The following is a 14060-nucleotide window of genomic DNA, read 5'->3' as shown; positions in this document are numbered from 1 at the left end:
TTTGACAAATGTCATTTACTTGAGAAGACGGCGTTTACTGTATATTAAGAGATCCCTGTTCATGTTGTGCTGCACAGCCAGGCGAGCGATTAGAAATAGAAGTGTTTCACGCAGCCAGCTTGTACTTGGGTGCCGGGCAGCGTTTCAGAGATTCCTCCACGCGCCAGCGCCGTGGCTGTGGGGACGCAGCATCACACTGCAGCCCACGAGGCGAGACACGGAGTCTGGGCTTCTCTCCATGCTACAATTGTCTCAGTTGTGAGTCTCTTGCAAAGCTTCTAAAAGGTCTGATTTTCCGTGGGGAAGCCGGCACACTCACCTGTGCCCCGCCTGCCCAGGTCTGGACCTGGGAGGGCAGGGCACGGGTGGGTAGAGGGGACACCTTCGTAAACAGCAGGAGGGAAATCCATAGGAACTGGACTCTCCGGCCCACGCCTGTTGGGATGGGTCAGCCACACGGTCAGCGAGAATCCCACTCACCGCGTGGAGTCAATTCCCAGCTGCAGTGAGCCCCTCGGCGAGGGTAGAGCTGCCCCTGTGGCCCCGCGGCGGCAGGTCACTATGGGAGCAGGCAGCCTCGTCTGTCCCCGTGGGGTGGCTGGTGGTCAGCAGCCATTCCACCTCCAGCCACTTTGCTCCAGGGGCTCCGTCAGGAAAAGCTAGCTGCTTTCAAATACTTTTTAAAATGTTGATGAAAATATACACAGCAGAGATGGTCCAGCTTTCGCTGCGTTTACCGGCCCGAGTCTACTCACCCTTGGTGAACGATGGAGTTTCCACTCCACACACTGTTACTGACTGGAAAAGACACTTCATGAAAGAATGTCTGATTGGACCCGATCCTACTCATACCGGACTCCAGACAGGCGATCATCACTCCATCTGTTGGAGCCCTGGTGGCAAAGTGGTTACAAAGGTCGGCGGTTAGAAACCACCAGCCGGTCCAAGGGAGAAAGATGAGGCTTTCTAGTCCCGTGAAGAGCCGCAGGGCAGCTCTAGCCTGTCCCGAGGCCGCTGGGGTCTTCACTGACTCGCTGGCAGAGAGTTCGGGTTGGGGCTTGGCAGAAGCAGAAGTGCCTAGTCGGTAGCCCGGCACATGCAGGCGAGGACGTGGGATTCTGGAGTTGGAAGAGAAAGGAACCAAGAGGCAGCGTCATCGTGTGGAGGTTGTTGTAGTGTGATCTCAAGGGGCCTGTTCACTCCCCACACCTCCAGCCTCAGTTTATCGTGACGTTTTCTGGGTTAAAATCTACAAAGCAAGGCAAAGGGTCCCTGCTCCGTTTCGACACCCGTGACAGGGAAGGGTTTCCCACAGTGAGGGAGGGAGGCAGGGCCTGACGCGGGCTGACTTACACATGGTAGGGACAGCCCCACCGCCACCTGCTCACCCCACCCCTTGGGTTCAGTCCCTGCAGGTGCCTACGTCAGCCAGTCCTAGAGGGCCCCTGTGCGCCCTGTGGACAGGGACCCTGATGGCCTTGGCCGGGCTGGCCCACGTGCACACACCTTACTTCTGTGGAAGGCCTGAGGGACTGGGTGAGGGGCATGAGCCAGCCGTGGACACCCTGGAGACTGCCCACTGCAGGCAAGGGAGCAAGCACCCGAGACCATGGCCTATGGGGCTGAGAGAGACAGGGAGAGGGTGAGAGAGAGAGATAATGTGTCAGCTGAGGTGTCCCTGAGAACTGCCACAGCCAGGAACCCCCCTAGGACGGCCCAGACAAGCCGTACCGCCCTCCGCATCGACCGGCGCAGAGGGAGTTCTCCTCGGCCTACCTTTGGGGTCGGCCCGGGGAACTCAGCAGTCCCTGCAGACACCTCCTGCGATGGAGCCGCAGAGAAGCCATCTGAACACGGCTCGTTCTCGGATTGTCCTTTATGGCTGGCGATGTGCCCTGGTGGCTCTCTTCGTCCGGCCAGGAACACCCGCCAACAGGCCCTCCCTCCAGAGGGCTCGCCATCAGAACCGTCTGGCCAGAAAAACAATCTCACAATCGTTTGCTTTTCTCAGATGTGGGGCCCTGCTCCGCAACGGCCCAGCCCGAGGACCCACGGTGCAGAGGTAGGGAGTCAACAGACAGAAAGAGCAGGACGGACCGATGTCAGCAACAAGCAAGCGGACGCTCTTCCAACCGTTTATGGTCATGGGTTTCCAAGCCTCCTGCAGGCACAGGCGTAACAGGGTGGGTGGGTACCGGAGGCGCACTAGAGTTAAGTGAGTGCCCCTTAGTGTTGAAGGACTTTAAGGCTCAACCTCACACGTCCCAAGCTCTCTGTCGGGGAACAATCTATGATCAGTATCAGAAAGGAGTCAGTTGGCTGGCTGCACCTTACCTACGGCACACAATGGGACCTGATCTCTCTTAGACAGGGAGCCTCTGGGGACAGAGTACACGGCCACACAAGCAGGAGACAATTTTTGTGGAAGCACCTTGATGGGGTGGGGGCAGGGGAGCTAGAGTGGGGATGGTTTTCAGTCTGCAGCACGTCTGTGGGGGGTCATCCCTATCTCACAGCTGATGAGGGCCTCCCTCCACCCACCGCCAGGGTCAGCCTTCCAAACCCCGGGGTGATGAGCGCAGAGAATTTGGCTGCACACCTTCATCCAGCCCCTCAGTCTGCCACAGCTTGTACCTTCCTCATCAAGAATGGAAAGATGGCGAGTTACAGGGGCTTCACACCGCCTTCTAGGTCATCTGGTCACAGGCGACCTCCGTGTGGGGAGGGTAGAACTCCCTCCTGGGTTTCCAGGCTGAAGGAGGCCAACTGCCCCCCACCTGGGGGAGGGGGCGCTCCAAGAGCCGGGCTTTTTAAAAAATAAGCAGCCTGCTCTTTAACCACGACTGCAGAGAGGACGCAGCCTGTCCCTAATGTCAGGAGAAAGCATGGCTTCCCAGCCCATCAAGCGTCGCAGTCTGGGAACCTGAGGAGGAGGTGCTGCCCTGTCCTGCGGGGTCCCTGTGAGGCGGCAGAGTCTCATATCAGCACAGATGTCCCGCTGAGGACAAGGTGCCCCTGACCCAAGCCGGGACATGTTCAGCTGCCGCGCGTGTGTCTGAACGCTGGGCCAGGAAGATCACTGAAGGATTCATTCCTTTGGACGGTGGTTTGGCGAGGGCGGTTGGCGGCACCGGGGGCTGCCAGGAGAGCCCGCACAACGGTCTGGGCAGAAGAGCGGCCAGAGAGCTCCTTGGAGACGAGAGGGACGAGGCTTCGTCCCGCGGGCTTTGACGCGTTGTCAGGAGGGACCGTCCAGTTGAGCGTCAGTGAGAAGGGGGCAGACCCTCAAGGACATGATGGACACAGTGGCTGCAGCAGTGGGTCAGCCACAGGGACGATGGTGAGGCTGTTGCAGGGGCTGGGTGGTGGTTCCCTCAGCTGCACGTGTCCCCCCAAGGCAGGGACCACTCCACGACGCCAGCACACTGACAGCATCTGGCAGCCAAGCAGGGTGGACATCCCCCAAGACCACAGCGGGTGGGACGATGTCCCAGGAATGGACTCAGATGATCACGTGTCAAAACAGGCCTCAGTGCTGAGTGCAGGCAGGAAACCAGGCCTGGGATGACGGGGAAGGAGACCCCCCGGGAATTGGCAGGACCCGGGGCCGTGCGTGGAAGCCAAGCTGTGACTGAGCAGACCTGGAACAGCCAGGGTATGTGGTCTGCCCGGCCGGAGGTCTGGGCGCTGTGGCCTGTGGGTGTGCACAGGACCTAGTGCTACAGGGAACGGAGCTTCCTTGGGGATGGACAACGGGGGCCTTCCCCACTCTGCTGGCATCTAAGAGAACAAGTATTAGAGGTCGAGGTTCAAAAAGAAGCAGCCTGGTGGCACAATGCTTAAGCACTCGATTGCTAAACAAAGTCTGGTGGGGTTTGAACTCACCGGCCGCTCTGAGAAATGAGGCTGTCTGCTCCGGCGAAGAGCCGCAGCCCCAGAAACCCACAGGGGCCGCTCCACGCTGTCCCAGAGGGTCACTTGAGCCAGACACACTGTAAAACTCACTGCCATTGGGAAGAATCCAACCCCTGTTGACCCTCTAGGAGAGGCTAGAACAGCCCCTGTGGGTTTCTGAGACTAGAACCCTTCACGGGAGTAGAAAGCCTCATCTTTCTCTTTAGGAGCAGCTGGTGGTTTTGAACTGTCAACCTTGAGATTAGCAGCCCGGTACATACCCACTATGCCACCAAGGCTCCTTGGTGACACACAGAGAGCAACATTTAAAGCAAGTCCAGACCTGGCAGGGACCCTGTGTCCCATCTGTCTCGCAGGCTCGGATGTTCTTACGACGGTGAACACGTTTCAGCAGAGCTGGCAGACTGAGATGAACGAGCAAGAAAGGGCTGTCTGCCGGGTCTGACGATGAGCCAATGAGATGGTGGGTGGCACTGGAGCGGCTCTGGCATGAGCGGGGTCCCCCGGGGGGCAGCTCCGGGACAAGGCAGCCTTCCACCAGAGAAGATGGAAGCAGGCGGGCTGAGATTCTGGATGCCGGGAGTCGAATCATCACCCCGACTTTCCTTGGCTTTTACTTTGGTCGCTTTTTACAACCTCACCTTGAAAGAAAGAAAGAGAGACAGAAAGAGAGAGAGAGAGAGATAAATAATTAAATAAATAAATAAGACCCGGGAGTGGGGCCGTCGAGGGGCCATCTCAGCATCACATGGCTAGTGAGATCAGGAGAGGGCGGGGGGCCAGGTCTGCGGGGCCCAGTGCCCCCTGTGTCCGTGGGGGTGATTCTTGGGTCTGCGGGGCAGTGTCCCATCACATCCCCCCAGCTTATTGCCTCTAACCCTGAGCATGGAGGAGGACGGGAAGCCACGTCCATCCCATACGCCTCTGGGCGGGGCACATGAGGGCCTGGATGTGACTTCTGGCAAAGAACGAGGGGGCTGGTCTAAGCCCCAGGGGGCCCAGGGTGGAGGTGGGGTGGACTGCTAGCCCCCGGTCGGCGGTTCAAACCACCAGTGTCTCCCCAGGAGACCGCAAGGCTGTGTGTTTCCAGAAAGGTTTGCAGCCTGTGAAACCCTGTTTATTGTCTCCACGAGGCGGAATGGGCTCGGGACTCGTGTAGGTGGGGTTTTGTTATTGAGTTTTTGTTTGTTTTTTGGGGGGGTTGGTTTTGCCTGAAGCCACAAGCAAGGATTCAACCTTGCTGTGTTTTCAAACCTCTCCTCTCCTTTTATCAGAAATTCTTTTTGTCATTTACTGTTAAAGGCCACAGAGGCCCTCCTGACTCATACTGACCCCGAGGATGGAGAAAGACTGCCCTGGGTTTTCTATCTCGGCGGTTCAAACCCATCAGCCACTCAGAGGGAGAAAGATGGGACTGTCTGACCACGTCTAGATGGACAGGGCTGGAGGCCCTGTGCAGGGTGGCTGTCTGGAGTGGGAGGTGTGTGTGATTTGTGGTCATCCTTCGGTGGCCCTTAATGTCCTGGGTTGTTCTTAGTCGAATTTCCTATTCATTCTAAGAGGAAAAAAACCAGGACCTTTAGGGAATAAAAGACATGCTCAAAATTAAAAACAAGACAAAGACAGCCCCTGCCATCGAGTCAATTCTGAGTCCCCTCAACCCTAAGGGCAGGGTAGACCTGTCCCTGTGGGCTTCTGAGACTGTCACTCTTTACGACAGCAGAAAGCCCCGAGCGGCTGGTGGTTTTGAAGAGCTGACCTTGCCGTGAGCAGCCCTTGATGGTTGCAGATCACATCACCGGGCCTTTCTTCCGCACAACTGCTGGTGGGTGAGCAGAGGCACACTTACCCATCGCAAGACCAGGACCCCTTCCCGAGACAGTCTGATCCGCAGGAGACACCGTGAGCTCGCAGGGCGTGTCGTGACTATTGGTGATGATCAAATGGAGTCTACGGCGGGAAACCCAGAGGCCCCAGCCCTGTGCACAAGAACCCGCCGCTCCTAGACCTTGGGAGCTGGTTTTTCAGTTCAGGCTGACCTGGTCGCAGATCACCGGTCTTTTTCTGAGCGTGGGTTAATCAGGCTGTTAGTTTAAAAAAACCTGTCAGCTGGGTTTCTGACCCCATCTGGTCTCCAGAGATGCAAGCGGTGAACATGGTCCACTGCTGACCGCGAGGCTGGTGGTTCTGGCCCACCTAGGGCGAATGGGAAGAGAGGCCTGGTGATCGAGGTCTGAAAGGTCAACCTCTGAAAGCCACGTGAAATCGTACTGCTCTGACAAGCGTGGACCCAGGAGTCGGAGATCACGCTACGGAATCCGGTCCATAGGATCTTGGTTGCGATGGGGAACCCTGGCAGGACAGTGGGGTAGGCATCGGGCTGCTAATTGCAAGGCTGGTGGTTCAAGCCCACCTACTGCTCCTCAGGAGCGAGGCGAGGCTTTCTGCTCCCGTGGACATTAGTCTCAGGAAACCACAGGAGCAGCCCGGCGCTGTCCTCGGGACCCGCTGTGAGTTGCAGAGGTCTCAGTGGCAGTTTCCAAACATGCAGACTGTAACAGGCGTGCTGCCCATCCCACAACTTTCTGAAACACAGCTGGCAGAAGTCATCACCGTGTTTCTCATGACGTCGGTGAGACCGGAAACCAAAGATCAACCCAAGCCAAGCGCACCGGCATTCATTCCACTTCAGAGTGGCCCCATGCTTGTCCTCAAGCTGCACTGGAACCATCAATCTCGTGGTTAGCATTCCAGTCTTTGCCCATAGCGTTCCCAAAGTAAAAACAAAACTCAAATTCCCTGCTATCGAGTAGATTCCGACTCAGAGGGACGCGATAGGAGAGAATAGAATTGCCCCTGTGGGTTCCAAGACTACAGCTTTTTATTGGAGTAAAAAGACATCTTTATCACACAGACCGGCTGTTAGTTTAGAACCGCTAGCCTTGTGGTTAGCAGGAAATGCTTAGCCACTGAGCAGACAGTATTGTCTGTGATGTAGAATGACTGACTCAGGTACGATGGCTGATTGAGGTAGGATGGCTGACTGACAGGTAATATGGCTGGCTGAGGTAAGATGGGTGACTGAGGTAAGACAGCTGACTCAGGTAAGAGGGCTTATTGAAGTAGGATGACTGACAGGTATGATGGTTGTGTAAGGTAAAATGGCCGACTGGTGAGATGGCTGACTGAAGTGGGATGGGTGATTAAGGTAAGATGGCTGATTGAAATAGCATGTCTGACTGAAGTAAGATGACTGACATAGACAAGATGGTTGCCTAAGGTAAGATGGCTGATTGAAATATGATGACTAACTGAGGTAGAATGGCTGACTGAGGTGAGATGGCTGACCAAGGTAAGATGGCTTTCTGAGGTAAGATGAAGGGCTGAGGTAAGATGGCTGACAGTGACAAGATGGTGTCTGAGGTAAGAGGCTGACTGGAGTAAGATGGCTGACTGAGGTAAGATGACTGACTTAAGTAGAATGGCTGACTGAGGTGAGATGCCCGACAAAGACAAGATGGCTCTTTGAGGTAGAAAGGCTGTCTGTGATAATATCGGTGTCTGAGGTAAGATGGCTGTCTGACGTCTGAGGCTTACTGAGGTCACATGGCTGACTGACATAGAATGGTTAACTGAGGTAAGATGGCTGTCTGAGGTAAAACGACTGACTGAGGTAAGATGTGTGACAGAGGTCATATGGCTTTCTGAGGCAACATGGCCAACAGAGGTAATATGGGTGACTGAAGTAAGATGGCTGACAGGGGCAAGATGGCTGTCTGAAGTAATATGGCTGACTTAGGTAAGATGGTCGCTGGCATAAGATGGCAGTCTAAGGCAACATGGCTTGCTGAGGTAAGATGGGTGAACAAAGTTAGATTGCCGACAGGGACAAGATGGCTGTCTGAGGTAAAAGGCTGACTGATGTAAGATGGCTGACTGAGGTAGAATGGCTGACTGAGATAACATGGCTGACTGAAACAATATGGCAAACTGAGGTAAGATGTGTGACAGAGGTAATATGGCTGAGGCAACATGGTTTACTGAGGTAAGATGGGTGACCGAAGTAAGATGGCTGACAGGGGCAAGTTGACTTTCTGAGGTAAAAGGCTGACAGAAGTCAGATGGCTTCCTAAGTTAATATGGCTGACTGAGGTAGAAGTGCTTCCTGAGTTAATATGGCTGACTGAGGTAACATGGCTAAACAGGTAATATGGGTTTCTGAGGTAACCTGGCAGACTGAGGTAAGATGGGTTGCAGAATAAGATGGCTGACAGAGGCAAGATGGCTGTTGTTAGGTGGCTGCTTGAGGTAGGAGGCTGTCTGAGGTAAGAGGCTGACGGAGGTCAGGTGGATGACCGTGGATGGGTGTCTGAGGTAGAACTGAGTTTCATCATTGCCCGTTTCTCCTATAGTTTTGGACATCTGCCTCTGCTCAGCCTTGATATTCCCACTTCTGCATTTTCCCAGTGTCTCATCCTTTATATCTCTGTTCACGTTCATATTTAGTCGGAGCCAAATGCACCCCCCAGTCAGTAATTTCGACAATCCCAGTCAGGGTCGTGGTTAGCATCTTCCAGTGGGGTGCACTTCTAAATGACCCTTTCGGAACGGTTTCGCCGTCTTTGTCACAGATGCTCTGTCCCTTAAACGTCTCGTGGGCCCTTCCTGACCTGGCCCGCACAGCTGGTGCTTTGAAAGAGACCCAGTGCTCCAGACCCACGCTCTCCTCCTCCTCGTGGTGCTGTGCCTTGGCACCCGCTTGATGGCCGTGGGTGGGTTTTTATTCTTGCCCATGATGGAGAGCACGTCTGTGGTTGTGGGGCACCCTAGACTGCACTCTGACTCGTGGTGACCCCCGGCGACAGAGCAGAGCTGCTGCAGCGGGCGTCTGGGCTGTCATCTTTGTGGGAGCAGGTGGCCAGGCCTCGCTCTTGTAGACCCCTGGTGGGTTCGAACCAGCAGCCTTTCAGCCACACGCTAAGTGCTTGCAGGTCTCTGGGGCTCCTTGGTGGAGGGAAAGGCGCCAAGTGGACAGGTGGCCGTCGGCCCACTTGACGGTGACCTGGTGTGACAGCCTCCTCTGTCACCTGAGCCTTTCTAACAAGGAGCCCTTTGGTCCATATTCCTGCTCCGGTGTGAGGCTGTCCACCGGAAACCCATCCAGGATGCAGAGCAGAAAGGGCACAGATCAGACCAAAGGGTTTCTGGTCATTCAGCCATGTGTTTGATTTCTGTCATGGACGGCGGGGCAGTAAATGCATACCAGTGGCATGGCACCAAGGTGACCTCTCCCATGCCTTCGGGGTGATGCCAGCTGATGCTCTTGAGCAAGCACCCTACTCCTCGGACTTGGCATCAGGCCTCTGAAGGTGGTGGAGCCCGGCAGTGGGTTCCCACCACAGCGACCCCATGCCTGGCCCCGCGCGTCCTCTCAGTGGTTGCTGTGTTTGGGCCCATGGTCGCCACCACGGAGTCACTCCATCCCCTTGAGCATCTTCCTGTTTCTTGTTTTTAACAACCTCCACTCGACCGAGCACGATGCCTTCTCCAGGGACTCGTCTCTCCTGACAGCATGTCCTCACGTCTGTCCAAGACAGCCGTGTTTGGTTTTTCTGTACGTGCCTGTTACTTTCAACACCCAGCAGCCCTGGCATCGTCAAACACATCCGTTCTTCAGTTTCCGTATTCATTGTCCGGCTTCCAGATGCCCGTGAAGCGGCTGAGAGCACCCGGGCCTGGGTCAGGTGCCCGCCAACCCTCAGAGTAGCATCCTGGCTCCCCAACACGTCAGAGAGTCCTTGAGGGGCAGGTCTGCCTAATGCGGTGCGTCCATTGATGCCCCGGCTGCTGCTCCCACTCTGGCGGGGTGGGGAGTCCATTTGTCCAGATGTTGTCTGTGGCCCGGCTGGGAGGACTGCTCTCTCCCTTCTACCCCGGGCTGCAGTGCGTACAGAGCAGGCTACATGCACGGATATTTGAGGGTTTTTCATTTTACATCTTTCTCCAGTAGTGAACCCCAAGCTGTGATTACCAGGCACATACATGCTGCAGCGCCTCAGGAAACACACGTGTGTGCGTGTCGACCCTGGAGAGTTACAAGCCCCTCTCCCCCTGCCCATGTGGCCGCCTCACCCCCTTGTAGCTTCAATGGGGCAGTTACCGGTGAGTGGGCCTGCCCCGTCTTCCTGCGCCCTGGAAATGTTTCATGTTGATGAGTAGTAACATATGCCCGACGCCCGGTCTGTTGATTCCATTCGGGGGCGGGGAGGGGGCGTGCTCGGTGCCGACCCCCTGCAGAGCCTCATGCGTCTCTCTGGCCTGTTCTCTCCTAGGTGACGTGCCTTCAAGACTTCTTCGGCGACGATGACATTTTTATTGCATGTGGACCCGAGAAGTTTCGTTACCAGGATGACTTCCTGCTAGATGAAAGCGGTGAGGAGACACACCCCCCAAGCCCCCCCGCCACCCCCCGAAAAAGAACAAGAACAAGTTGAAAGCCAGGGGAAATGTGAGGCCGGTTTTCAAAACGAGCTGTTATGGGGCCAAGATTATGTCAGCTCCCAGTCCTCAAACTAGTTTCAGATTCCCACTGGCCTGCCTTTTAGCCACAGTTTCTTTGATTTTTTCTTTTACTTTCAGATACAGAAAACAGATGGCGGCTGGGGAGGAGCTGTGAGCGGGCTGGTGTAGACCTGGGAGCGGGCTGGTGTAGACTGTGAACAGGCTAGTGTAGACCATGATCAGGCTAGTGTAGACTGTGACCAGACTAGTGTAGACCATGAGAAGGCTGGTGTACACTGTGAGCAGGTTGGTGTAGACTGTGAGCAGGTTGGTGTAGACCTGGGAGCAGGCGAGTGTAGACCCTGGAGCCCTGACCTATGTGTTGTCCAACATCTGCCCACCTGGGGAGGGAAGGGGGTGGTTTCTCCCCATCTGTCTGTGTTCTGCTCGGTTCTGTTTTCTTGGGGTGGAGAGGGAGGCTTCTGTCGTCACAGCATGACCCAAGGTGTCTTAGGCCAAGTTCTGACCCGGCTAGAAATGAGGCCCGAGAGCCTCACTGGGTAGCTTCTTCCTGCTCACTAATAATGCGGTCATGTCCGGGAGTATCAGAAAGGATGAAGGGGCCCCTAACCATTGAGAAGCTGGGCATACTGGCCTGTCATCCATTAGGAGGGGGGGCGCAAGGACAGAAGCATCTTAGGAAATGACTCCATGACGTCGTAGGACATTGAATCCACTCTGGTTCATGGCAACCCTATAGGACGGGGTAGAACTACGCTGGGTTTCCGAGACCAGCTCTTCACCGGAGCAGACAGCCTCCTCTTTCGCTTGCAGGACAGCTAGCGGCTTCAAACTACTGACCTTGTGGTTGCAGCCTGGCTCGTAACCAAACAAACAGGAAAGGCTCTGTCTTTCTAAGTCACTTTGGGGGTGCTATAGACGGTCTCCGAGTCTTGCATTTGATTGACAAAATGTTCCCGGGAACGTTTGGATTTCCTGTCCCCCAGCTTGTGAAGCTCCCTCGTGCTCTGTGTGGCTGAGAGTGGACAGAGCAGATGCTCACCGACTCGGCTGTTTCTGCACGGTCAGTTCAGTGGCACGGACGACAGCCTTCCAGTGTGCGAGCCTCTCGTCTCCTCCGAGTGTCTCCCCTGCCCCTGAGCTTCCCACCAGCGGGTGCCCGTTGCTGTTGTCGCCCTGACCCCACACCGATGTTCTTCAAAGAGCTCGTGCTGCAGGCTGGTGCTCTGTACCAGGCCCGCTGAACTCCCGTTCGGTTATAAGATGACGTGGGGGTTATTGCCGCCTCAATATTTCAGGATGATCTCAGGGCCACAGTCTTGGGGCTTTGTGGGCCCCCACAGCTTCACGGAGGCTGGGCGCCATGGCTACTTGACCCTCTGGCCCACATGTCTCTCCCTTTGCTCAGGATTCTTCCAGTAGACTCTTTGCTCATCATGCTCATTGATGGGGGTGGGGCACCACCCAGTTCTTCTGGCCTTGCTGCCAAGGCGGCTGTGGCCGTGGAAACATTACCTCAGAATCTTCACCATGCCACAGGGAAGATTCCTGGACAGGACACAGAGATCTTGTCTCGATACCCAGTCGGTTCAGACTGTTGGCGACCCAGTCACCCCAGCACTAAACACTGGCTGGCCCGGCACCATCCTCACAGTTGCTCTTACGTTTGAGCCCATCAGCACAACTGCTGCACCAACCCATCTTGTGGAAGGTCATCCTCGTTCCCACCGCCCCTAAGCTTTGCCAAGCAAGGTGTCCTTCTCCAGACTAGTCTTTCCTGGCAGCGTGCCCAAAGGGTTTAAGACGCAGTCTCTCCCTCCTCGCCTCCAAGGAACCCTCCAGCTGTACTTCCCCCGCACAGATCGGGCTGCCCTTTCAGCAGTCCGTGTACTTCCTGTGATCGTCTCCAGAACCACGATTCAGACACATCCGCTCTTCTTCATCTCTGGACTCCACGCGCACCTTACACCTGCCTGTGGGGACACCGGAAATCCCGCGGCTCGGAGCGCCTCCCATTACGTAGGGAAACATGAGAGCGAGTGAAAAACATTGCTAGAAAACCTACCAAAAGCACCCTCTGGAACTCCCGAAGCAGTTGCCATCACCTCCTGAGCCCATCTCTCGCTCGGCATTGCATTGAACCAGCCCCGCGGGGCCCTCGGGACCACTGTTTTAAAGGGACCTTTCTTTGAAGGACCCTGGGGAGACCAGGACAAACGTGTGTCCGAGAGACGTTGTCTGTGGTCTCCACCAATCACAGGGATGTGTGTAACCCGGGCGTCGGTGAACGGGCCCGGCCCCGTACTCTCTGACTGATCTCCTGTCACACAGCTGTGGACCAGCCAGTGGACGTGCGTCGTGAAGTGGTCGTGGGGTTTGGCTAGAGGGACGCAGAGAGGACAACCAGCTAGCTCTGGGGAGAGTGGGTGGGATACCTGAGCCCAACTTCCCCTCCGAAGGCGGCAGGTGGGCGCCCCTTCAAACCAGGAAGACCCAGCTCACTGCCACCTGGGCCAGGCTGGCTCTCGGCGATCTTACAGCAGAAGGAGCCCAGCCGCCGCAGTGGGTGCATGTCGGGCTGGGATCCGCATGGTCGGCAGTTCAAAACCACCAGCACCTCCTCTGGACAAAGACTGGGCCCTCGACTCCCATCAGCAGTTACGGTCTCGGGACCCACAGGGCTCACCATCAGTCGCACTGACTTGAGGACAGTGGACCATCTTTACAGGAGCAGCCAGCCTCCTCTTTCTCTCTCAGGCAGCTGGAGGGTTTGAACTGCTGGCCTTGTGGTTAGCATCCCAAGGTGCATGCACTACCGCCCCGGGGCTCCTGTTGTCTGTACAGGAGCAGTAAGAACTACGCCCATTTGTCAGGAGCCCGTCACATGTCCAGAATGAGCTTCCGTGGCTGCATCGGGTTCTGTCAAAGGCATCCTCTCAGCTCTCTCTACATGCCTTCTGTCTTCGTCTCGGATCACAGCGGCCCTTCAGGGCAAAGGCCTGTGTAAACATATCAAGCACGTCACCACACAGACATCCCCTTCGAGGGGAAGACAGCCTTGCCATCGTGCAGAACAAGAGAGCGTTAGGAGCGCAGACAGGAGAGCTGACGGCACCGTTTTGAGAGAAATAAACTGTCTTGACTCTCCGTCTCGAGAAGAGAGATGCTGGCCAGGCCGGCCCAGAGGGAAGCTGCGCCTGCTGCTTTGAGGGCGGGCTGTCTGTCTGTCTGTCACACGTAGACTGGAGAACCACTCAGTGCCAAATCGTCGCCCCCGTGGCTAGGGGCTAGACGCTGGTCTGCTAACTGCAAGGTTGGGGGTTCTGATCCACCAGCCTCTCCGTGGGTACCAGATGAGGCTGTCTGCTTCCATGAAGCTTCTGGCCCAGCTTCTCCTGATCAGAGCCCTTCTCCCACCTGTCAGGGATTGGTGCTCCCACCTGTCAGGGATTGGTGCTCCCACCTGTCAGGGCTTGGTGCTCCCACTGTCAGGGCTTAGTGTCCCACCTGTCAAGGCTTAGTGTCCCACCTGTCAAGGCTTGGTGTCCCACTTGTTAGGGTTTGGTGCTCCCACCTGTCAGGGCTTGGTGCTCCCACCTGTCAGGGCTTGGTGCTCCCACCTG

General features: G+C 56.1%; 1 protein-coding gene across 1 annotated transcript in view; it reads left to right on the top strand.

The window, feature by feature from the left end:
* DCLK1 (doublecortin like kinase 1) overlaps nt 1–14060 on the top strand; it is a 161594-nt gene that overhangs the window by 64287 nt on the left and 83247 nt on the right. Inside the window, exon 5 of the mRNA XM_045294001.1 lies at nt 10248–10347. Within this exon, the coding sequence (XP_045149936.1) occupies nt 10248–10347 (100 nt within the window). The remainder of the gene's footprint in view (nt 1–10247; nt 10348–14060) is intronic.

This window comes from Echinops telfairi, unplaced genomic scaffold (genome assembly GCF_000313985.2).
Source record: "Echinops telfairi isolate 266 unplaced genomic scaffold, ASM31398v2 ScPeMD7_2565;HRSCAF=3150, whole genome shotgun sequence".
Lineage (NCBI taxonomy): Eukaryota > Metazoa > Chordata > Mammalia > Afrosoricida > Tenrecidae > Echinops > Echinops telfairi.
This window is presented reverse-complemented; position numbering and strand designations above follow the sequence as displayed.